At 40.1% G+C, this 22,707-nt stretch overlaps 1 protein-coding gene across 2 annotated transcripts in view; it reads right to left on the bottom strand.

Annotated features, from left to right (window-relative positions):
- Window positions 1–22,707, bottom strand: part of AP3B1 (adaptor related protein complex 3 subunit beta 1) — a 275,539-nt gene that overhangs the window by 114,720 nt on the left and 138,112 nt on the right. For both annotated transcript variants that reach the window (XM_075066996.1, XM_075066997.1), the window contains exon 15: window positions 7,905–8,081. In XM_075066996.1, coding sequence (XP_074923097.1) covers window positions 7,905–8,081 — 177 coding nt within the window. The remainder of the gene's footprint in view (window positions 1–7,904; window positions 8,082–22,707) is intronic.

The raw sequence follows: 22,707 nt of genomic DNA, 5'->3' as shown, positions 1-22,707 counted from the left end.
TTCATAAAAGCAAGCTGCTGATGCCCTCTAAAAACCAGGATAAAAGACTTCTTCCATTTTTTTCTTGCAGCTTAAAGCCTTCAGTAATACCGGACATTTATTTATTTATGTAAGGGAGCAACTTATATTATCACAGCTTTTTACAGCATAATAGGATTTCCTAATTCAATGCCTGAGAATACTAACAGGAATTCAGTAATTTTAATAATTCAGTTTAATTTTAATAAAACAAGGAAACACAGGAAACATATGAACATTCTGCTGCAAAAAAACTTAGATTTGAGGAACACAGCGTAAAGAGAATAATACTGCATGCACATAGAGCTGCAAACCACTTATATAAAAACATTTCCAAGCCATTAAAAAAAAACTGCTAAAAATAATTTGATCTGACAAATAAATAAATTTTCATTGCACCAATCAAAATTGATGAATAATGAAGGGATTTTTAAAAAAAACCCTAAATTTGTCAAAGGGAATTTTGTATATTGAAAAATAAAAGCTCCTTGCATATTTTATTTTTTGCCATGCATTTAGCTTTATTTTTGTGCTGTATTATAACTATAACTCAAGAGTTTTAAAGTGTGGGATCGAAATTGATACCAATGTGTCTAAAAATGTCGAAGTAATGTAAAATTTACTAGAAACATTCACTTTAACAATTTCCACTGTAACAGTGAAAATAGGGTTATATGACTTTCCATAGATGCAGATATTTTTTTCTGCATGATTTTGATTAATTGGTCTAAAAGTGAAAGAGTAATAAAATCACAGAGAACTTTATTTTTCCTCTAGAACATTGTGGGGTATGTAAATATATACAAGATGCGCTATCATGTCAACAAAAGATTTGAAAAAATTACAATTTCTAATGATGAAAGGTATACTTCTCAGTGTTTTCTCTGTTCAGTGGGCTCTTCCTCCTTTCCTGTCTCCACTTTTATCAGGCACCTAATGGAGATTCTATCAAAAGGCTTATCCTTTCATGGTACCATATGAACTCTAGAAAAGGGACAGTGCTCTTTATTTTATAAAATGTGCATGTTATAAAATAAATGTTTTTATTAAGATATACACAAAGTAATAAAATTGTAACCTCATATTAGACAGAAAACATATAATCATCTAGACTCATGCAGAGTTCATGTTGTACAGTCCAAATTAAATGCACTGTCTTGGAAAGGGTGTTCTCGGTGCTAAGGGTTAAACTAAATTAAGTTATCGCTTCTGCAACATTTGCTATCAGGTCTCCCAGGCTGTAAATTAAAACTAACCCCCTCTCATCCTGCCAAAAACTCCAACAGAACAGAGTGGAGAAGATTACAGCCTTTAATTGTATATTGCCACTGGGGCACATAGGTCCTTGCTGGCATGGAGACCTCACTTTATACCTCCCTGCACCAGCATTGGTGAACAAATTTGGTCCTGTAAGGTTTAGTTTTGCTTACAAGCTGAATCTTTCCATTGAAAAAAAAAAAAAGAAAAAAAGAAAAAAAAAATTACAAAATCCCAAAATCTACAATTAACTTATGTCCTGCAGTCATCATATAGACACAGCAAATTTGGATTCCTATAGCCCCACGGAAGAATGCTTTGTGTCTTCAAGCTTCCTTCAAGAGCAGTAACTTATGGAAAGACTAATTTTTCTTGTCCTGTGACAAGGCAACCAAACTTTCTAGAATATATGTGGAGGTAAATAGTAAAAATAATGGCTTCTGGATTAAGAAAAACAAAAAAATTACAGCTAATGTATACATATCAGTTTTTGACAACAACTTTCCCAACAAAGGGAATAGTCATATGAGAGATTAAAAGGATTTGAGTTATTCTGGAGTGTGACAGAGCTCTGACCTTGCCCCCATGAGTCGGGCGCTTCTAGGTGGTTTATGCTAGCCTCAGTGGCTGACTGTGACCCTCCACGTAGCCCTTCTCTCTCTAGGGCCAGGGTTACAGTCTACTGAGCCATTTTCATCATAGGCCAGCAAGGAGGTTGGTGAGAGAACTCCCACAGTCTCTGTTGTACCTGGGGGCTTATTTCAGAACAGTTTAGCCTCCTGTCCTGACAGGGACCTGACTTCCCATCCCAGGAGATGTTCCTGTAGTGGTGGGTTGGGGGGAACCTGGGCCGCCCTCTACTCCAAGTTCCGGCCCAGGGACCCTAATGGTAGCAGCTGTTGGCAGCCAACCTTTCACTGCCAGAGTAGCTACATTTACCTGGGCCACTTCCCCACAGCTCTTCTGCTTCTCCCTTCTTCATCCTTACCTTAGGGCTCCCTTACCGATGGTTTGAGGGTGTCTTCATTAACCAGCCCTTCAGCTGCACTTCCTCTCCCCTGGCTCTCTTCTGTGAGCCCTTTTTATAGTATCAGTGGGCCTTAAATTAGAGTCAGGTGGTCACATAAGCTCAATGGCCTCACCTGACTTTGCAGGTTAATTAGAGTCAGGTGTTCTCATTAGCCTGGAGCAGCCCCTGCTCTGGTCAGTCAGGAAACAGAAAACTGTTAATCCAGTGGCCAGTATATCTACCTTCTGCAATTCTGCTGTACCCAGCTGCCTGGGTCTATCACAGAAGGAACAGAATAAAGAGGTCCAGCACATTTAATTTGTAGTATGAGAAGATAAAATGTCAGATATTTTTCCGATAGCATATCATAGAAGCACAGTTAAAAAGAATATACCCCCTCCCAAGTTTGGGTGAGGATATTTGTTTCATAGATTTCATAGAGTTTAAGGCCCGAAGGGACATTTAGATCATCTAGTACAGGGCTGACCAAACTGTGGCTTGTGAGCTGTATACAGCTCTTTTACAATTTAAGTGAGTCTCCGGGAGCCCGCCCCACCATTCTCCACCCACCAAACTTGGTGGGGGGAGAGCTCGGGACCACTGCCTTGCAGCAGGGTGGTGGAGTAGGGGCTTCTGCCCAGCAGGGAGAGGGGTCTCAGAGCTTCTGCCCCATGGGGCACACCTGCCAGGGGCTACCGGCTTCAGTATGAGCAGGGCTGAAGCCCTGAGCCCCAGCAGGTGCCTCCCGCAGGGCAGATGCCCCGAGTCCCAACAACCATGCCCCAGCCCTTGAACTTCTGAAGATTGTCACATGTGGCTCAGAGGATCAATAAGTTTGGCCACCCCGATCTAGTCTGACCACCTGTATGTCACAGGCCATCACATTTTACCCAAATACCCATATACTGAGTTCAATTACTTGTTAATCTAAAGCATTTCAGTCCTCAATTGTGTGCCACTGGCAGAGAAGAGACCAAGATTTGACTAATGCCTGAGTCCTTGCAATGGTAGTGATTAGGTGTAATACAGCTGGATCATCTCAGATGATCTTTACTCCACGCGTCTGAGGAAGGCAAAAAAATCTGCTAATCTGACTTTAGGGAAAGTTCCTTCCTGACCCCAAATCAGGTGACCAGTTTGACTCCAAGCATGTAAGCAAGACACACAAGCCAGGCATCTAAAAAAAAAAAAAGAGGATTCTCTGTACCACATCGGAGCACTGGTTTCACCCTGCCTGTTATTCCTTCTCCAGAGGAAGGCAAAAAACAGAGTGTGTATGGTCAATTGTGCAGTCAGGAGGAATCCTTCCTGATCCCTGCAAGTGACCAGCTGAAGCCCTGAAGCATGAGATTAGATTAGTCATTATCTCAGTGGAGAACTGCAAGTGTTACCAGCATGTTCAGGGCAATGCAGACAATCTTGTTCTCCCAATGGCTCAGGAAGGAAGAAGATCCAGGGAGATTCCTAAAAAATTTTGGGAAAGAGGAAACTTCATGCATAATAATTGGACATGTCCATTATATCAAGAATGTTGGGGTGCCATTCATAACAAAATGTAACATTGTTGAGTATACCAAATGGCTGCTTTTAGTGGAAGCCACATAAGAAAATACAGAAATAATCTCTGATACATTAGTAACCACTAAATGACTGACAGATTCTCAGTTGAAAAAGAAATCATATCCTTCAAGACTAGTGATACATTTGTGCATTGGAAGCTGCTTTCTTCATGACACATACTGGAACAGCTGAGGGAGTTTGTTGCGATGCTGAGTTTTATATATATTGGGAACGCTCAAAGAGAAATTATCTTCTGCCATTTCAGGCTAACCTCTTGGTCAGTTCCTTCTATGAGGGTTGAAGGTTAACGGAATAGACTATGAGCAGATTCTGTAAGTCGGAAGCAAGAAATGAGGAAGTGTTTGTTGCTGTTTGACCATTTGTTTCGCACCAACATCTGCTTTACATTGGTTCTACATCTGAAGAGATTAATTGTTCCAGTTGACAGCAGATATGGAGTTCCCTTGTGAGAAGGCTGATTCCACAAACATTTCCTGAAATTCTCTGAAACTGAGAAGTATTTAAGTCTAATTTTGAAAAGACAGGCAAGGAAGGAGCTATTGTGCAGCTGAGAGCATTAATTTGAAATAAGTAATAAAGCAAAGCAGCTGAATGACTTTCCTGCTGGAAGGATGGGGCTGAGAGGGCATCTGTTTCAGAGGAAACTATGTGGAGGATTCTCTTGAGAGGAATACATATAATTTTTCCTGACCACTGAAGTGAACTCTTAAAATATGTCAGATCCAGAGCACTCTTCAGAATCAGTGATAAATCCCAGTGATGAAAGAAGGGAGCATGTTTAGTGGACAACAACCTGGACTTTTAGAAAAGACTCAGTTTTTACCACTGTTGGAATTTATCACAGATTCTCAAGAGCACTCTAAAACCATCTCGGGATCCTCTATTTTGAGAAAGCATGAAACTCTTCCCAGTGAAGGATGGCTGTTACTACAGTCTGAGATAATACATGGGGCCCTGGCAAGGGAAAGAAGGGCAGTACTGAAAAAAAACTTTAAAATACAACCCTGGAATCTTAAGTATTTCTAAACAAAAAATGGGTAGACTTTCTAACGGCTTCAGAATACTACAAAGAGAATCACAAGGACATTTTAACATTGAGTGTGTGGAGAAATGACTCAAATGCAGACACGAGAAGAACACTGGCAGGACAATAGGCTCCTTAAGATGGAACTTCTAATGCCACCCGGAAAAAAACTTCGGATAAGTTCATAGCAACAATTTATATTTGTAAAATCTGGTATAAAAATGTTTTGATTGCTAAAGCATAAAGCTTATTCGCTTTGAACTGAAACCATTGCAATCAGGAAAATGATCTTCCATATAAGAATCCTGAACTGTCACGTAATGAATGGCACAAAAGAGACTTACATTACTTTTGTCAGTACCTCACTGGTATCCCATTACACTGAGGGCTTTTTAATGAATTGTCAAAACATGTTAAAAGTCCCACATTATCCTGATTCCCGGTGCCCCCCTCACCAACAAAACAAAACTACACACTGATCTGGCCTCAACTAATTCATAACAAGCTAAAATAGTGGGCTTATCACCCAGAGATGTAGTGAGTCTAAGTTAGAAATAGGCAGGTGAAGAAGATTGTCAAGCATTCTTTTATGCAGGATAATAGAAGAAGTCCACAAAGGACTGTTTGCATGGCTTCTCATAGGCCAGAAGGCCTTTAGCTATCTGTTTGGAGACAGAGCTCTCTTATGTCATTAGCCATAATGCCAGAACAAGGGCTCCCAGTTCGACATGGAGCTATGTGACCAACTTCTGAAGCTATTCAGCCAATGAAATTTGCTTTGGTTATCTCCAACAAAAATGAGAACTTTTCATTTGGAACTATTAATCAAACCTTAGTCTCTCCAGGAGTTGTTATGAGCAGCACTGGTCGAAAGACATACATAAGCATCCTTCCCCAGTGGACACAGAAAGTGTCCTTTGTTAGAGGCTCCTCCTCTAGATTCTGGGAGCAGAATACTAGCAGCTTTTTTATTTAGGTGAATTGGGAGGCAATCCAACTCCCATGTCACAAATGTATACAAATCTTATCTGTCAGCCTCTGATACAGAGACAATTTATGAGGATCTATCAGAGACTGACTTTGTTTGCAATTGTGCTCTCTTCCCCTACTTGATAGCTCCGAACCCCTGCAGGATTATCCAAAGGAGGAAGCAAAATCTGGTGCCTCCCCACCAGTTGATGTAAAACAAGATGGTGCGATAGCCCATTTGAAACAAAATAGTCTTTAGTGTATTCAAGATTGTCCTTATTTCAAATTACAATGCCTCCCTATAAGAGTAAAAACATTTCAGATTCTTGAACCTGTTACTATAACCACCATACCTAAGGTAAAAAATTAGCATGTAACTTTTATTCACTGTTTTTAAAACTAATGAAAATAAATATTGTTGAAAAATGCAATGTAGACAGAAATTTTGTTAAAGCCAGAGTCTATTATTATGGTACAGTAAACAAAGGGTCATTTTATTTTCAGAAAATCTGGTGAAGTATTTATGTTGTTATGCTATGAGAACTCAAAAGGTGTGACTTCAAAATATAGTAGGATTTTCCAAAGAACAAAACCTGAAGATCTCATAAGCTATTTTGGGGGGAAGATATTACCAAAACTGTATATCTTCCACTTTTTAAAATAAGTTTGGGCTCTTAAACTTTTTCTTACCAGGACTACCTTGGGACTCCTAAGTATGATGCTTGCAGAACTTTTATGTTTACAGCACTGCCATGGATAAAAAAGAGTCTTCTCATTTTGTAAGCCCATAACCTTTTACTTGAAGACTTTAATGAGTTTCTTTCTTAAGGATAGATGGTGGATCTCCAAATGGATTAATGCTCCTTCCTCTCAATGGCCATATGCATGCAGCAGAATCCTTTGATAACTACCGTGACAACTCTTTTGAAGCATGTTGATACTTGGCATACAATCAGATGCATGTTCTACTTTGAGTCCACTAGAGAAAAAACTCAGATGGCAAGTGGCAAAGCCCCAGAAAAGGGGAGTAAGATAATAGGATCAAGACCGCCCTGCTATTTGGCTCCCTGCCATCCAATTAACTTGCTGTTGAGTGAAAAGCTGGAGAGCAAGAGGCACGCGGGTCCGGCAGGACAGGGAGATAGAGAAAAACTTCAGGGAACTGGCTATTGAAAATTGGGCCACTTCCATGACAAACATGCTCCACCTTGTAGCTTTGTGAAAAAATGCTATATTCCATGGCCATAAAATGACAATTCACAGGGCCTTCATCAAGATGAATGGGGCAGTTCATACCTCTCTGTTATTTTTTCAGCCTATCTACAGATTCAGGCAGGCATAAGTGTATCCATTTACATTTAGTTCAAGTTTTCCCAATTATCTCCATGATCTAAGGGTTAGAAAAACTTTTTTTTTTTTTTTTTTTTTAATATGAAATGACATGGTAAGAAAAGAGAAGTGGTTATTGTGACAGTTTTGAGGTAACTGCATCTCTGACCTTTCTGTGGTCTACTAAAGGGATGTCCCCTTAGGTGTCATGCCTCCAGTCATCACCTCTCTATAGGCAGAGTCCTGAGACTTTCTGCCTCTACTGGAGTTTAGGCTCATAGTCCCCCTGCACTTCACTGTGTTATCCCAGCAGGTCTGATCTGAGAAAAAGGTAAGAGAGTTTAGGATATCTGGTGGGAGGCAAAATACGGTCACAAAAGCATGTGAAAATTAGCAAAGCATTTTGCTTTGGAGTTTTACATTCAAAAAGCATTAACCCAAAACAACTGAAAATCAAGGAGGGTTTGTCAAATTCCCTACAAATGGAATTGCTAAATTTCACTCAAACCTAGCGCTAAGGCAACAAGTACATGGACCTCCTATTCTGTGTGCTACTAGTTTTGGGTCCAGTCAGCGATGCGGTAGTAAATTTCCACATGTAAAGCTTCTTTGTTTTAGATCTATATGTAAGAAATGAGTGCTAATCCATGCAGAATGCACAAAATATACTCTACGGGAGCAGGAAAGGATCGCTCATTTATACAGTCTTACTCTTACCTGTTTTGAGTTGGTTAAATACAGTTTTGCTCCCAAATTTAAGATCTGCAGCTTCACAAGGTCATCTTCATTAGTGAAGCTCTTCGCCATCTTTCTCAAAACATCAGGTGCAATCTTTGGAACTCGTTCACAATATTCCCCAATAAGCCAGAGAATGCTGGCTCTAGCCACAGGAACCTAAGTGACGAAAGAGTTAAATATACATTTCACAAATATACTCATTTGTAACTCTAATTTGCTACTAAATATGCAAATAATCAAATATTTACTACTCAGTACTGTGGTAATCCCTAGAAGCCCCAACAAAGATCAAGACCCCATTATGCTATACATTGTACATGCATATAGTAAGACAGAGCCTTCTCCAAAGAGCTTACAAGCTAAACAGACAAGTCGGATGAAGGGCACTGCTGGAAACAGAGGCACAGGGATGACATGACTTGCCTATGTTCATAGTGCAAGTAAGTGGAAGAGTGGAGAACAGGTGTGTCCTAGCCACCACACTGTCTCTCTTTCCAACATGACCTTCAATGGTATGGCTTTATGCATTTTATCCATCATTATATGAAGATATACCTATCTCATAGACCTGGAAGGGACCTTGAAAGGTCATTGAGTCGAGTCCCCTGCCTTCACAGCAGGACCAAGTACCATCCCTGACAGATTTTTGCCCCAGATTCTTAAATGGCCCCCTCAAGGATTGAGCTCATAACCCTGGGTTTAGCAGGCAAATGCTCAAACCACTGAGATATTCCTCCCCCCTGTGTTTTATTTTCAAGCAACAAAACAATGTTTGTTTGGTGTGTGGGGGTTTTTTTGTTTTTTGTTTTGTTTTTAAAACACAATAAACTCCCTCAACTCCAGGTTATCTGTTTTGAGGACGCAAGATACATAGCTCAGGTTGTTCCTGTCCTTCCTTTATAATCCTTTTTTAAACTCCTCTCACTTCACTAAAATGACTATCTGCCTGAATTTTCATTACAAAATTATCTTAAACAGGGTACAATTTTTCTCAAAAGTCTGAGTCAAATTTGACATGGAATTTGGGAGAGATGAGGGCTCAAAAATGAAATGATCTCACCTCCTGAATGTTTTTCTAACATTTTTTATGTCCATAGCTACAAGATACCATGGTCAGAGACTCCAAACTGTTCTTTTTATATTGGTTTTCATAAAGACTGGTATCTTTGACCACATTTGGTTGGTTTGTGGGTAAAACAATTCAAAATGCTGGTTATTAAAGGAAGGTCTAGTGTATAATATGGATTCAGTGATGACTTCATAAAGGGAAAGCAGGAATATGCCAAATGGGGTGCAATTGGGAGTAGTTACAAGTTAGACGGAGAGAGCCACATTAAAAGAGAGGGGTGCCCTGTAGTGTCCTAAGGTCAACTTCAAAAACTGCACCACATGCCTCCCCAAGACATAGTTCTCCTCGCACAACATGGGAGAAAGGTAAGGGGTGGAGGTGTCTGTTGTGTGCCTAGTGCATCATGGAAAGCAAGTGTAAGGAAGCTACATGCAGGAAATACAATTTTTTTGTGGGTAAAAGCAAAGTCCATCTTTGCACATCTTGAAAGTAACAGCATCCCTGTACAACCTGAAAACTCTGTAGGGACTCGTCACTAAGCAATGTTTTAAAACAGTAAAAAAAAACCAACAGCTTTGCTGCATGGCAATTGCTTTATAACACTTCTGCTTAAGAAATTACTATGACTTTACAAAGTGTTTTTCACTGCAGTAATATACAGATATTTTCAATCTTAAGCACCAAAAACGTAGCTGAAGTGGAGTTGAGACTAAATATTACATGCAAAATAAAAAACAAATCTGTGTTACTGCCTTATTTCTCACCTCCTCTGCTCCCTACTTTCCCAACTTGTGCATTCCTTAGGCAAACTCCCATTTAAATTAGTAGAAGTTTTGCCTTGAGTAAGGAACAGAGGATTGGGACCAAACTTTGGAAAGTCAAAGTTCTGAATATCAAAGCAGCAACCACCATCTCCTTGTGGATATGTTGTGTTTTCTTGTCCAGTGTACGGCAATAGGGCAAAAGAGCTAATATATATATATATATATATATATATGAAATATGGCATAATTACAGCAGGAACCAGAACGTTGAGTTTGCAATCTTTTATGCATTTAAAATCTCAACTATAATATGGTATTAACAAAATTTATACCAATGTCCCCTCTGCCCCACTTTAATTGTATTCAGTCAAAGAATGCACATGACAATGCCTTTGAAAAAAGGAATGTATCTCCCTGTAGTATCAGAACACTATATCAAGAATTATACAACATATTTAATCATGAAGAGATACATATATAATTTATAAGTAGCTGACCCTCATATTAAGCTGAATGGAGGGCAGCGTAGTGGGGGTATAAGGGAAGGGTGGAAGAAATCAAGCCCAGCACATTTCTGAGAGTAAAATGACAGGAGGAAGGAGTTTAGTTCTGAAGCAAGAGTACTCAGGAAAAATAAAAGATCCTTCAAAATAGCAAGTTTGAGTCCCCAACAACAGGATAAACCAAAAATTCTCTCTTAATGAAAAGAATAAGGAGTACTTGTGGCACCTTAGAGACTAACACATTTATTTTAAGTTTTTTTTCTCCTTCTGCTGATAATAGCCCACCTTAACTGATTACTCTCATTATAGTTAGTATGGTAACACCCATTTGTTCATGTCCTCTGTGTATATCTTCCTACTGTATTTTCCACTGCATGCATCTGATGAAGTGGGTTTTAGACCACGAAAACTATGCTCGAATAAATTTGTTAGTCTCTAACGTGCCACAAGTACTCCTCGTTCTTTTTGCTGATATAGACTAACACGGCTACCTCTCCTAATAAAGTGAGTTGTTTAAGGATTAAAACCAGAACCGTAGTAGATATTCATTTCATCTGTTAGCATGCTCAAAACTCAGAATGCAAACAAACTCATGGAGATCTAGCAAACAGTGTTAAAAAATATAGACACAGACCAAGGTATTTTATTCTATACTTCATATAGTTGCAACCATTCACATCAATAAAAACAGAATTAAGTGTGTTATGGGAAAACAAAGGAGTCCCAACAACGACGAGGAACCAAATAGATTGTGGCAAAACAGAGTAATAAGTTCTACCGAAAAAAATGTCAAAAGCATAAGTGAAAAGTCCAAACATTGAAAAGATATGCAAGCCAGGTTTAATATAACTCCAAAACAATATAATGAAGGAATCATAAAGCCCTAAGATATGGCATATTTTCTTGCAACACTGACAATATTTCTAAACTGTATTGTAGTTTAATGGGTGAGAGCAAGGAGAGACATATTGAACAACTGTCAAATGAAAAAGTTTTAAATACAGTTAGAAAATATATTCATGTAATGTGATAAGACTGATGCCGTTACTGTACACCAATTTCAGAAGGAAAAGAGGTTATTTCTAATGTTCCAAAGGTTACACTGCAATAAGACCTTACTCCCAATCTATTATTTTAAATTGGACTAAAGAATAGTAATTGAGTGATACATTAAATTTTCCAGTACGGGAACAGTTCAAGTTGCCTGCAGTACAGATAGATACCTCTAAATAAGAATATATGGGCAACTTCAGATTTCAGTTATGCTAGATTTATTTTTCTTAAATATTTCATTACATACTTGTTAAAAAAAAATAGAATTTTACAGGAGACCACCAACTACACTAGTTTAGGTAGCTGCATCAGAGAAGTATTTTCGGTGTATAGTTTCTCTTTCATGAAGCAAAAAGGCGACTTACAAGCAGACCATTTCAAGTATATTGTCAATTATCTGAGAAAATTCAATTTAATACCTTCTCTAAGTTAAATGGGGCCCTAAAATTTGTAACCACAAAGCTATATTTAAGCCACTGTATTTATTTTATTCCTTCCAATGCTTTTTCTGTTAAATTATTAAAATACTTCACTCCGTGTAACTGTTAATATAAGAACTATAGCCACTTAAAATAGTTTTTGAAATTCAGATTAAAAATTGTACCAGAACGAAGCTTCATTTGAACAACAAAAGATAGTCTCATGAGATGTTTCATCTTTTTGTTCCTTTTCTGATCAAGGCAGTTAGCTTGCTATGTAAATACTGTATACATTAAACACAGTTATGTGCAACAAGGATCAATATCAGTTAGAGACTTTTTGAATCAACCCCAGCCGAAAGCCATTTCAATGAAAAGTATATATGGAAAGGATGAACTCAATGTTTCCGTGTCAGTGGATTCGTTAGGGGGCAGAATCACATAATATTTTCAGATTTCTTTTTCCCTGTTTAAGTCTCTCAGTCCCCATCCATGTAATAGTAAGTGTATGATCCTGCACCCATTGTTTGAGACATTCTAAACCATTCAAAAACAGCAAACAAGAAATGAAGCCACTTCTACTCCTTCACTGCCTTTTCCAGTACAGCATAAGTAGGGACCTTGAATTGACAAAAAATACAGGAAATAATACTTCCATTATGTAGTCTTGCTTTGCATTATCCTCAAAGGAAAACAGGATTGTAAATTACTTTGCCTGATGCTTTATTCTATATGCCCTGAGCAAGTGGTTAAGTGCACTTTTCAAACCCTAGTATTAGAAGGCAGTTTGTACTGCCATTTTAACCCATTAACTTGTCGGGGGGGCTGTGGGAGAGGGAACGAGGCATTGGCTGCTCAGCAGTTAGAGAAAGACATCTAGAAACATTTTATAGATCACTCTGTAAGTAGCTTAATTTACTAGCTATTGTGTTTTCAACTAAAACCTTATTGCACAACACACCCATTCTAAAATAAATCTTGCAAACAAATTTACATACTCAAATTTGTCAAGGAAGGAATCAACCAACACCTAAACTGATAGCGAATTAGACCTCCTGAGGTCCCTTCCAACCCTGATACTCTATGATTCTAATATTCTCCATCCACACCCAATAGGTTTTGAAATTTAGCTGGGATTAGAAAGGGGGTGAAATGGCAGACTATTTGATAGAGGATGGGAAAGTGCCTGGAAAACAGCGGGGGGGGGAGGGGGATTATTGTTTTTTTATTTTCTGTATTGTTTTTCCACAGTGAAACATTTCAAGGACTCCTCTATTATCTGAGCCCCAACAATGTGTAATTATTTAAAGGTGATTCCACTCCATCCTCCAGCTCAGCAGCATTTTTCTTTTTGTTTTATTCTGGTTAAAACCTTACAAATCCAGTATTTACCAGGTTGCAATGCCTCAAAGGACTATCCATATTCAAGAGAGAAAACTACAAAACTCTAGAACACAGAACAAATGTAATGTATTGTACTTGGAAAGAGAGTCATATTAATAGCAGGATGCATGAAGATGTAATTGGTCTAAAAGTTTTAGTAGTTATTCTAGAGCAAGGCAAACACCTCAGGCAAGACTATGAGCTGCAATTTTGGATTTGGTATAGGAACAAAGCCCATTCTCTATGACTCCTCCCCACAATTTAAGGAAGGCAGGTCATAATCAATGGAAACAGCTAGCCAACATGAACCCTGCACTCTTGGAGCCCAAACCTGAAATGCAGCAATAAGAGGATGTTCCAGAAGTGCATCCCTCCAGAGGTTTATTTTTGGGGGGAGGGGAGAGACAGTGACAGCAGGGAGAGAGGACGATGTGCCCTAAGACCATTCCCAAAAGCCTCCCATCCTATTCTAGTGGCAAGAATGGTAACCTAACCCTCTTATCCTAGCTACCAATGCTTCTTAATCCCTCCTGTCAATGGCATGCCCAATACAATTTCCCTTCCAAGTGTTGAACTCTCCAGTGCCACAAATCCACCTTAATCTCCTTCCAGCTAACGAAGTTGGCAACTCCTCATGCTGCCTTCATCCCAGTTGCAAGTGTTCCTTCTCACCTCCTGATTAAAAATTAGCCCTGTGGACCTGTTTCACAATCAAGCTGTGCACTTTGACCTAACCGAGAATGTCCCTGAAACAGAATGAAAGATGACAGAGGCAAAATACCATCGATACACGGAAGAAGTTGGCTTAGTAATGCTAGATGAGGGCAAGAGAATAGTGAAGCAGAGATCCCAACATCTGGCAAGCAGCACCGAGCAGAACAGTGAGTGCTTGCTCCTGGGCACAATGTGCCCCTGCCAATCTTTAATGGGAGGGGGAATCTAATTTAGAACATACTTAGATTGTAAACTCTTCAGAACAGCAGTGTTTTTCTTATCACAGAATCATAGAATATTAATATTCGAAGAGACCTCAGGAGGTCATTTAGTCCAATCCGCTGCTCAAAGCAGGGCCAACCCCAACTAAATCATCCCAGCCAGGGCTTTGTCAAGACAGGCCTTACAAACCTCTAAGGATAGAGATTCCACCAGCTCCCTAGGTAACCCATTACAGTGCTTCACTACCCTCACAGTGAAATAGTGTTTACAGGCGAGTCTCATCTTACGCTGGGGTTATGTTCCGCTGTCAGTGCGTAAAGTGAAAATCAAATATAGTCAAAATTTTATTGAGTGTAATGGCGGGTGGAATCACCCGCACTACAGGTACAGTATTTAAATTGTTGTTTTTCTCTGTTGGGTGTGGGGGGATGGGGGGCTGTTTTTGCCAATCGTGCAAAGCTGAATTCATGTATGTTAAATGCACGTAACATGATACTCGCCTGTACTAATATCCAACCTAGACCTCTCCTACTGCAACCTGACACCTTTGCTTCTTGTTCTGTCAATCTGCCACCACTGAGATTAGCCTCGCTCCATCCTCTTTGGAATCCCCCTTCAGGTAGCTCAAATCCCCCCTCACTCTTCTCTTCTGCAGACTAAATAACCCCAGTTCCCTCAGCCTCTCCATATAAGTCATGAGCCCCAGCCCCCTAATCATTTTCACTGCCCTCTGCTGGACTCTCTCCAATTTGTCCACATCCTTTCTGTAGTGAAGGGACCAAAACTGGACACAATACTCCAGATGTGGCCTCACCAATGCTGAAAAGAGGGGAATAATCACTTCCCTCGATCTGCTGGCAATGCTCCTACTAATATAGTCCAATATGCCATTGGCCTCATCAGATTTCTTTTGGCCCAATCCTCCAATTTGTCGAGGTCACTCTGGCCCCTGTCCCTACTCTCCAGCGTATCTACCTCTCCCTCCAGCTTAGTGTCATCTGCAAACTTGCGGCGGGTGCAATTAATCCCATCATCTAGATCATTAATAAAGATGTTGGACAAAACCGGCCCCCTACCGACCCCTGGGGCACTTCACTTGATCCTGGCTGCCAACTAGACATCAAGCCATTGATCACTACCTGTTGAGCCTGACAATCTAGCCAGCTTTCTATCCACTTTATAGTCCATTCATATATCTTATGTATCTGTAGAATGCCCAGCACAGTAAGGATGGAGTCCAACTACTACTGCAATATGAACAGCCTTGGCAGAATTCAATTTTTATTTTTTCTATTGTCAGTGATTTTTATCAATTTTTATTTTTAAAATTTTTATATTTTTATTATTTTTACATTTATGGAGGTAGGATTGGGGCTAGGGCAGCGCTGACAGTGAGCTGCAGTGGGCTCTCTGCATAGTCATATGTGTCAGGACACTGAGGAGCAAGGTTCAGGGGAAGCTGCAGTCATCCTGGCCCGGTGGAGTACAGACCCCTGGCCAGGACTGTAAGGAGCAGCACGAGCTGTTGGCAACTGCCCCGCTGATGAACAGTTCCTGCCCGGGGATGGCTCCCAAACTATTGTCTAGCAAATGAGTGAGTGGGGCCATAACAGTAGAGCAGCAAAGGGCTCCCTGTATGATCTTAGGGCCGTGACCTGATCCCAGCAGGCACAAGGTGTGGGGGAAGGCTGCAGCTCTGTCACTATCAGCTGGTGGTTAGAGAGCAGGCCCATGACAGCGGGGCTGCCGTGGACTTGCCCTGCACTGCCACAGGAGCCACTGAGCAGTGGGATAGCCTCCCTCATGGCCAAGAACTCTGTCTCCTCCTCCTTGCAGTCCTGGCCATGGTCTCAGCTCTATCTTGCCAGGACTGCAGCCTCCCCTGCACATTATTGCCTGCAGGGATCAGGTGACAACAGCCCTGAGGCAGCACAGGGAGCCCTCTGCAGCTCCATTGTCAGGGACCCACTCTCTCACTCCTGTGACAGCAGGGCTGCAGAGGGCTCCCTGCATGGTGGCAGACCCAGTGATACTCTATCCCTGCAGCCACGTCAACTGTTACTGATTGATTTTCTCCTGTTGATTTCTGTGTGTCAGCTAAAATCGACATTTACTGACAGTTATCGATTAAAACAGAATCCTGCCAAGCCTAAATAAGAATAATTTAACCAGTAGAGGGAAAACTACAAACGGATAGAAGCACTGCAGTAATACGCTAGAAGAGAATCAAAACTTATAGACTAGTTGGGTTTTCAAAGAAGTTAACTGTCAGAGGCATTTTTTGTTAAAAGATGGTAGCAAGTCTTTTTATGATAATTAGGATGTGCTGAATCCAAATATGGTTGTTGCCACCCTGCATGTTGTATGTAAAGGCCTCTACCAAGACAGCAAAGTAACACATGGAAATTGCTTAAGTGTAAATCTTTATTTTCTTTTTATTTAGGATTAACATACTTCAGTTGGATTTTAATGAGCTGTTCGATATAATAAAAGCTATCAAATAATATGCAGAACACTTTTTACAAAACTATTGAATTTCAGTTTCTTATTTGCAAGAGGTACTAGAAATAATTTAATAGGTTATACAACTATGACTGATTGTGTTTATGTGGCTCTTAAAACTTGAGCATTAGCATCTTGAAATAAAAGTACACAAGCTGACTTATCAGAAATACAACACAATCTAAAAACACCCCTTTTTACAAGTGAAATTATTTTCTTGACTAAACATTCAGTAAATATTTTGATGCACATAAGTTTCACTATTGTGAAACTTTAAGAAATTATTCACCAATTATTCACCAATTATTTCAAGAAACTTTGGTATACAGTGGCAGACTGAATCAACATCCTATTAGGTCAATTATTACAACGATAACATCTACTTATTTGATAATACTGTCCTTATCCACTGTCAGATACATTGACACAATCTTGTTCCAGTTGTCTATATTTGCATGCTCCTGTACAAACAAGTCGTGTTGTCTTGCACCTACAATGCTGACTTCTGCACCCTATTGTGTGGCCACAGAATACTGCCTCTATGCAATCTGGTGGAACTGGTGGCAATGACAAACTGTAGCACCAGATCTCCATCCTTCTGTTTCCAACCCACTCTATTTGAAAGAGGAAGTACTGCATTTGGGCAGTGGACCTGTCTCCGAACTAGTGTCTGGTAATGAGCTCTGTGCATGTGAAAGAAAACTGCATCACTTTTTTGGGGATAGAGCTTCTGATGACCACAAGCATGTGAACAAAATGGCACATTTTATCAGTGCTCTGGACTTCTACATACATCTTCTAAATAAACTCTGCTATACTGTTCACCTTCAGGTCCAGGTCCAAGGTGTGTTAGAAGCTGATGGCATCACTGAAAAACTTTTCATGTTTTCTTCTTGCTGTGTTCAGCATCACAACCAGTCAGACCATGATTTTGCGAACGGTTTTCAGAACAGTGGGTCCCTATTACAGTTGCTCACAAATGGTAGGAACAGGAGAGTACTTTCATTCAAAGCTGCCTACATGTCCTTTTGCTATAGTGATCCAGTAAGAGAATAAGCACATCAGTCTACCTGACTGCAACAACCAACACTGTTGGTATCCCCGTGAACGCAGCATAAAATCATTCTTGTGTCTGCTTCTTTCTGATGACCACACAGCTGATTGGTCTCAACTGCTGCTGTTGAGCATCTTACTTCAGATCCTGAAAGTCACAGGCCAGAATGATTTTATCTCATTAGTTGCTCAGACAAAAATATTTCAAGGTCTTCATTTTCTGGAACTGCAATGAAATTCATCCAATTACTGTGTGTGGAAGAGGCACATATCTTCCTTCCACTACTCTTCAGATGGATCTTGTACCTCTTGAGCATTTCTACATTGTGTCACACTTAGTAGACTCCTTGCAATACCTATCAAACACATCATAATTTATTCTGTAGAAGTCTGCTCCAGACTTTACAAATATTCCTGCAAGGTCTCCAAACATTTTAGTTCCAGACGGCTTTCAGAAGCTCGTGCATCTATTATACAGGGGTAACTGTTGGCAGGCAGTGGACATCAGCTGTCAGTACATCACAGAGTATTGCTTTTGTGCCTGTTCTTAGTCTGCCATTTGACTCTGCTAATGCCAAAGGGCAGGCATTAACTCATGTTTCAAAATTTGTTGCAAATTGACAGTCTTGCCCGCTTCATAGCCTGAGATTAATCACTGAAGAATATTTCTGTCTACCTTCATGGTAAAAGGCTTTTCCTTTGACTTCTTCCCCCACCTCATATAGCATGGAAAAAGTTGGAGCACTATTTTTTGGCAGTGGATCATGAATGTGTACATGTCTAGGCTCACCCTCTTCTGTCACAAGCTATTTCTCCACAAAACTGTCTAATTGCACTTGTCCTAGGATCTTTGCATGCAACATTACGTCTTCTATGGCTTTAGTAGTCAGATCTTTTGTTTCAATATTTTGCAATGAAGAGGGTGGCTCCTCGCCAGAGAAAACCGTGAATCACTGAAGTGTTCATAAGAGGGCATTCTCATCTTCACTGTCACATACCTTCCTTGACTTTCTTGACTTATATGAGTAAGTTGGTCATCCAAGCCAACAAGGAACAAGGGTCAGGTATCCGCTGCAATTTGGACTCTTAGGTTGTAAGTCAAGGCCTATTTGCTGAAGGCTAAACAAGTCGTGGTGATGCCTGCAATTCCACCTCTTTTCTTTCCTATGCCATTATGCCACTCTTGGCTCTAATTAGGATCCACTTGGTTGAACTTCAGACATGATCTCTTAACAACAAAAGTTCCCTTGCTGGAACTCCATGAGCATGTCAGTCAATAATTGATAAAATTCTGTGATGCAGATGGCACCCCACTACACATAGTTTGTGTGGTCAGATCTCATGGAGAATGAAAGCACACATCTGAAGGTGAAAAGATGCAGCTCTCAATTTCCTTCTCTCTGGTCACAGCTGAATATGAGTGGCAGGCCACCATTTCCGTGTTCTGCCATCAAAACCTGAAGTTCACATTACCTTCACCTTTGCTGGTCACCAATGTAGATATGAGATTTCAAAATCTACGTGAAACACAAACTGACATGAGCTCACCATAACAACATGACCGAGCAGCTTTAGTGATATCCTCTTTGAGCTCCTGATCTTATGTGGATATGAAATCCAAGAGTTGTGGAAGAAGCAGGCTCCATAGTGCTTGAAATGTCAATCTGCGAGCCTGCATTGCTCTAGCATATGACTTACCACTCATAGCTTGTTCTGTTGAGTTTGGTCTAAAAACATCAACTTCAATGCAGGCATCTGCTACCTCCAAAGCCTGTGTATGCTGACCTTAGAATTTTTGAAAGTTCATTCAGATAAGCCACTCTCTGTATTCTGGTGTGGCCCATTTTAGTTCTATTTAGTGTGCAGAGCTTCATCAACCGTTAGAACCACATACTACTGCCCATGCACTGAAGACATATTTGCATCCCTGTGCAATTGTAACAAGGGTGTTTAGATCATGGGGAGGGGCTTGAATGACGGATGAGTATCCAATGGTAGTTATTACTGGTTCTGTTGTCATGTACAACTGGTTAAAATGTGTCCATCCACATCCTCATTTTGAAGTTTAATGATAAAAAGCCATATCAGAGGTTCTTGCCTGCACTGCAGCTTTACAGTTTTCTTCAGATTCAGAGTACCGCTCTTTACCAACAGGGTCCTTGAATATTGGTTTAGCTTCATCATTTCTTACACTGACTGGTATGACTGTGTCACCTAAATCATGAACACCGAGTATGCTGTTTGACGACTCTAGATCAATCAACGTCAGATTTGGTCAAGTCATCTTTGCCAAGCAGCGATTTGGGTTCATGACATGTGTTTGCCATCCAGTGAAGCATAATGTATGTTAATATTGTCAGCTACATAGTAAATAAATTTCCTGGGAATCAGATTAGGAGGAACAACCGCAATCATTCACATCATCCATTGTTTGCAGGGTTTTCTCTGCTAAGGCTTTGTCCACCTTTAAACTTCCTTCATAATACATACAGTGGCCAGATTCATGAAAAAGCAGACTGAGTTCTTTTGCCCAGTTGCATGATGGAGGGTGCACCCCAGACCAATATGCTTTGATGTTCATTACTTTCTACCGTTCACATCATATATAATGAACTACACTAAGCACCTTGAGTTTCACCGATTCTTGTTTCTTAAGGTTCTCTTCATCAGCATCGCCCTCAAGAAAAGATTGGCCTTCACTCAGCAAGTGAAGGAACATGTATAGGCAATCTGGAATGCAAGGAGCTGCATCGTCATCACTGACACTGAAACCTTTGTGGTCAGGGTGTGAAATTTTCAATGCAACATGTACCCATGACAGAAATGTGTCTTCTTGGGAATGGTCATCACATCATTTGTGAGATAGGTACATATATTATACTTGACTGGGCATAAGAGTGTTTATTTCTCAGCAGGCGACCAATCAGGCAAGGAAGTAAACTGAAATAAAATCCCAATATGAGTTTGGAATTTTTCCTTGAATTATGATCTACGACTGATGTAAAGTATGCGTGTGGAATTTCAAAGACCGTTTCCTTTGCAAGATTGCAGTAACAATGCCAAACCTCAGGTAGCTCAAAAACATGGCCTTGACTGGCTGCTTTCTGAAGCCCATTTTAAAGCCAAAGCACTGCTGTGTCAGTAATTTTTGTGCCCTACTCATTTTCCTCACAGACTTCATAAACAGGATGAAACAAGTCAGGTGGTACCTGCCTTCAACAGCTATGAGGTCATTCACTTCCAGCTAAATGATCACTCATTTTGTAGTTAAATACTGCTGCTTGAATTAGCTGTTCAAACATCTTAAACGTAGTTGCAAAGATGAGTCTCTGTTCTGGGAGCACTTCTTGACAAAAAACTTGCAACATCTCCAGGTAGGAGGTTTCACAGAACTGGACTCTCTTGTACTATGGACACTAGTCTCTTTACTGGGATCACTACAGCTTGCCACACGATATACTCGTTGCAGATGCTCTTGCTTTCTGTAGCCTCTGGATTTTAACTTTGTCAGTGTATTGGGCACTTTCTGTGCCACATGACTGATACTATCTGTTCTGAATGAAAGATGGACTCAGTTCTGTTAATGGCCTCTCTATATTTGACACCTTGTAGTTTCTTTCTAATGGCTGTTGCCTCCCTTATTCTATGCAATCCTTCTTCACTTGCTTTCATGCATATCTTCTTTATCTGATTCTTGGACAATAATGCAGAGACTTCAGGAAACTGGAGTGCATCTTCTGAGACTTACTACTGGTTCTATGGTTTACCTATAGCTTTAACCAATAAGAATGTCATAAACCACCACCTCCTCTAACTTATGGTGTCTCTCTCTATTTGTGAAAAATCCCTGTGATGTTGCACTCTATATGTTTTATGGAAATATGTTATGTTTATAAGTGTGAATATGATGTAACTGGAATATGCTTCATGCAAAGGGTCTCTTGTAAGGTATCATTACAAACCTTATAATCTACTGAGTGTGTTCATGCTATTTGTATGAATGTATCATTCTTGTATCTAAAATTAGAAATATGAAGTATTACTGTGAGGTCCTACTGTAATTATGCAAAATGTGGGCCATTAATGGTGGCTTAGAATCTTGATGGCTCCCATTATTTAGAACAAGTGGATGTAAATGTCTCTGTTTACTTGTAAGCCTTCCTGTGTGAGTCAGGCTGGAAATAATGGAGGCTTGGGGTCTCACAGGACATGTGCCCATAACACCTGATACTGGAATCCATCTTAAACCTGGTGCTTTTCCATTTAGAAGGAAGAGTGGGGAACCCAGAGAGAGACAATGGATTCCTGCCTTGTGACAAAGACATAAAGGGAGTGGGGAACAGAACAAAGGGGGCTGCAGCCATGAGAAAACCCCTCATTACCACCTGAGCTGGAACAAATAAGGACCGTACCAGAGGAAAGGCTTGGCCCCAAACTAAGAAGGAGTCTAGTCTGTGAAAGCAGCTTATTGGAACATCTCTGAGGGTGAGATCTGTATTCAGTTTCTTAATGTATTAAGCTTAGATTTCCTTTTTTTGTTTTTATTTTGCTTGGTAACTTATTTGTTCTGTCTGTTATTACTTGAAACCACTTAAATCCTACTTTTATACTTAAATTTTTTTGGTTTATTAATAAACCCAGAGTAAGTGATTAATACCTGGGAGAGCAAACAGCTGTGCATACATCTCTATCAGTGTTATAGAGAGCGGACAATTTATGAGTTTAACCTATATTTATTTGGGGTTTGGATCCCATTGGGAACGGGGTGTCTGGGTGCTGGAGATAGGTGACTTTCTGATCAGTTTTTGGTTAAAGACTGCAGTTTTGGGGGCGTGGACCAGACCTGTGTCTCTGTTGCGGCAGACTAGCATGTCTGGCTCAACAAGACAGGGTTCTGGAGTCCCAAACTGACCAAGAAAACGGGCTCAGAGGTAGTTTCAGCACATCAGATAACAGTCCCCAGGGGGTCTCTGTGACGGAATCCATCACAATCCCACCACCATCTCCTCTATGTTAATTATATTCCAACTACAAGTCATTATGTAACTATAAAACAAAATACTAAGAATGCAAGAAAATGAGAAAGTGATTTCACATTTT

Source organism: Chelonoidis abingdonii, chromosome 6 (genome assembly GCF_003597395.2).
Source record: "Chelonoidis abingdonii isolate Lonesome George chromosome 6, CheloAbing_2.0, whole genome shotgun sequence".
Taxonomy (NCBI): Eukaryota; Metazoa; Chordata; order Testudines; family Testudinidae; genus Chelonoidis; species Chelonoidis abingdonii.
Note: the sequence above shows the minus strand (reverse complement) of the source record. Positions and strands in the feature narration are given on the sequence as shown.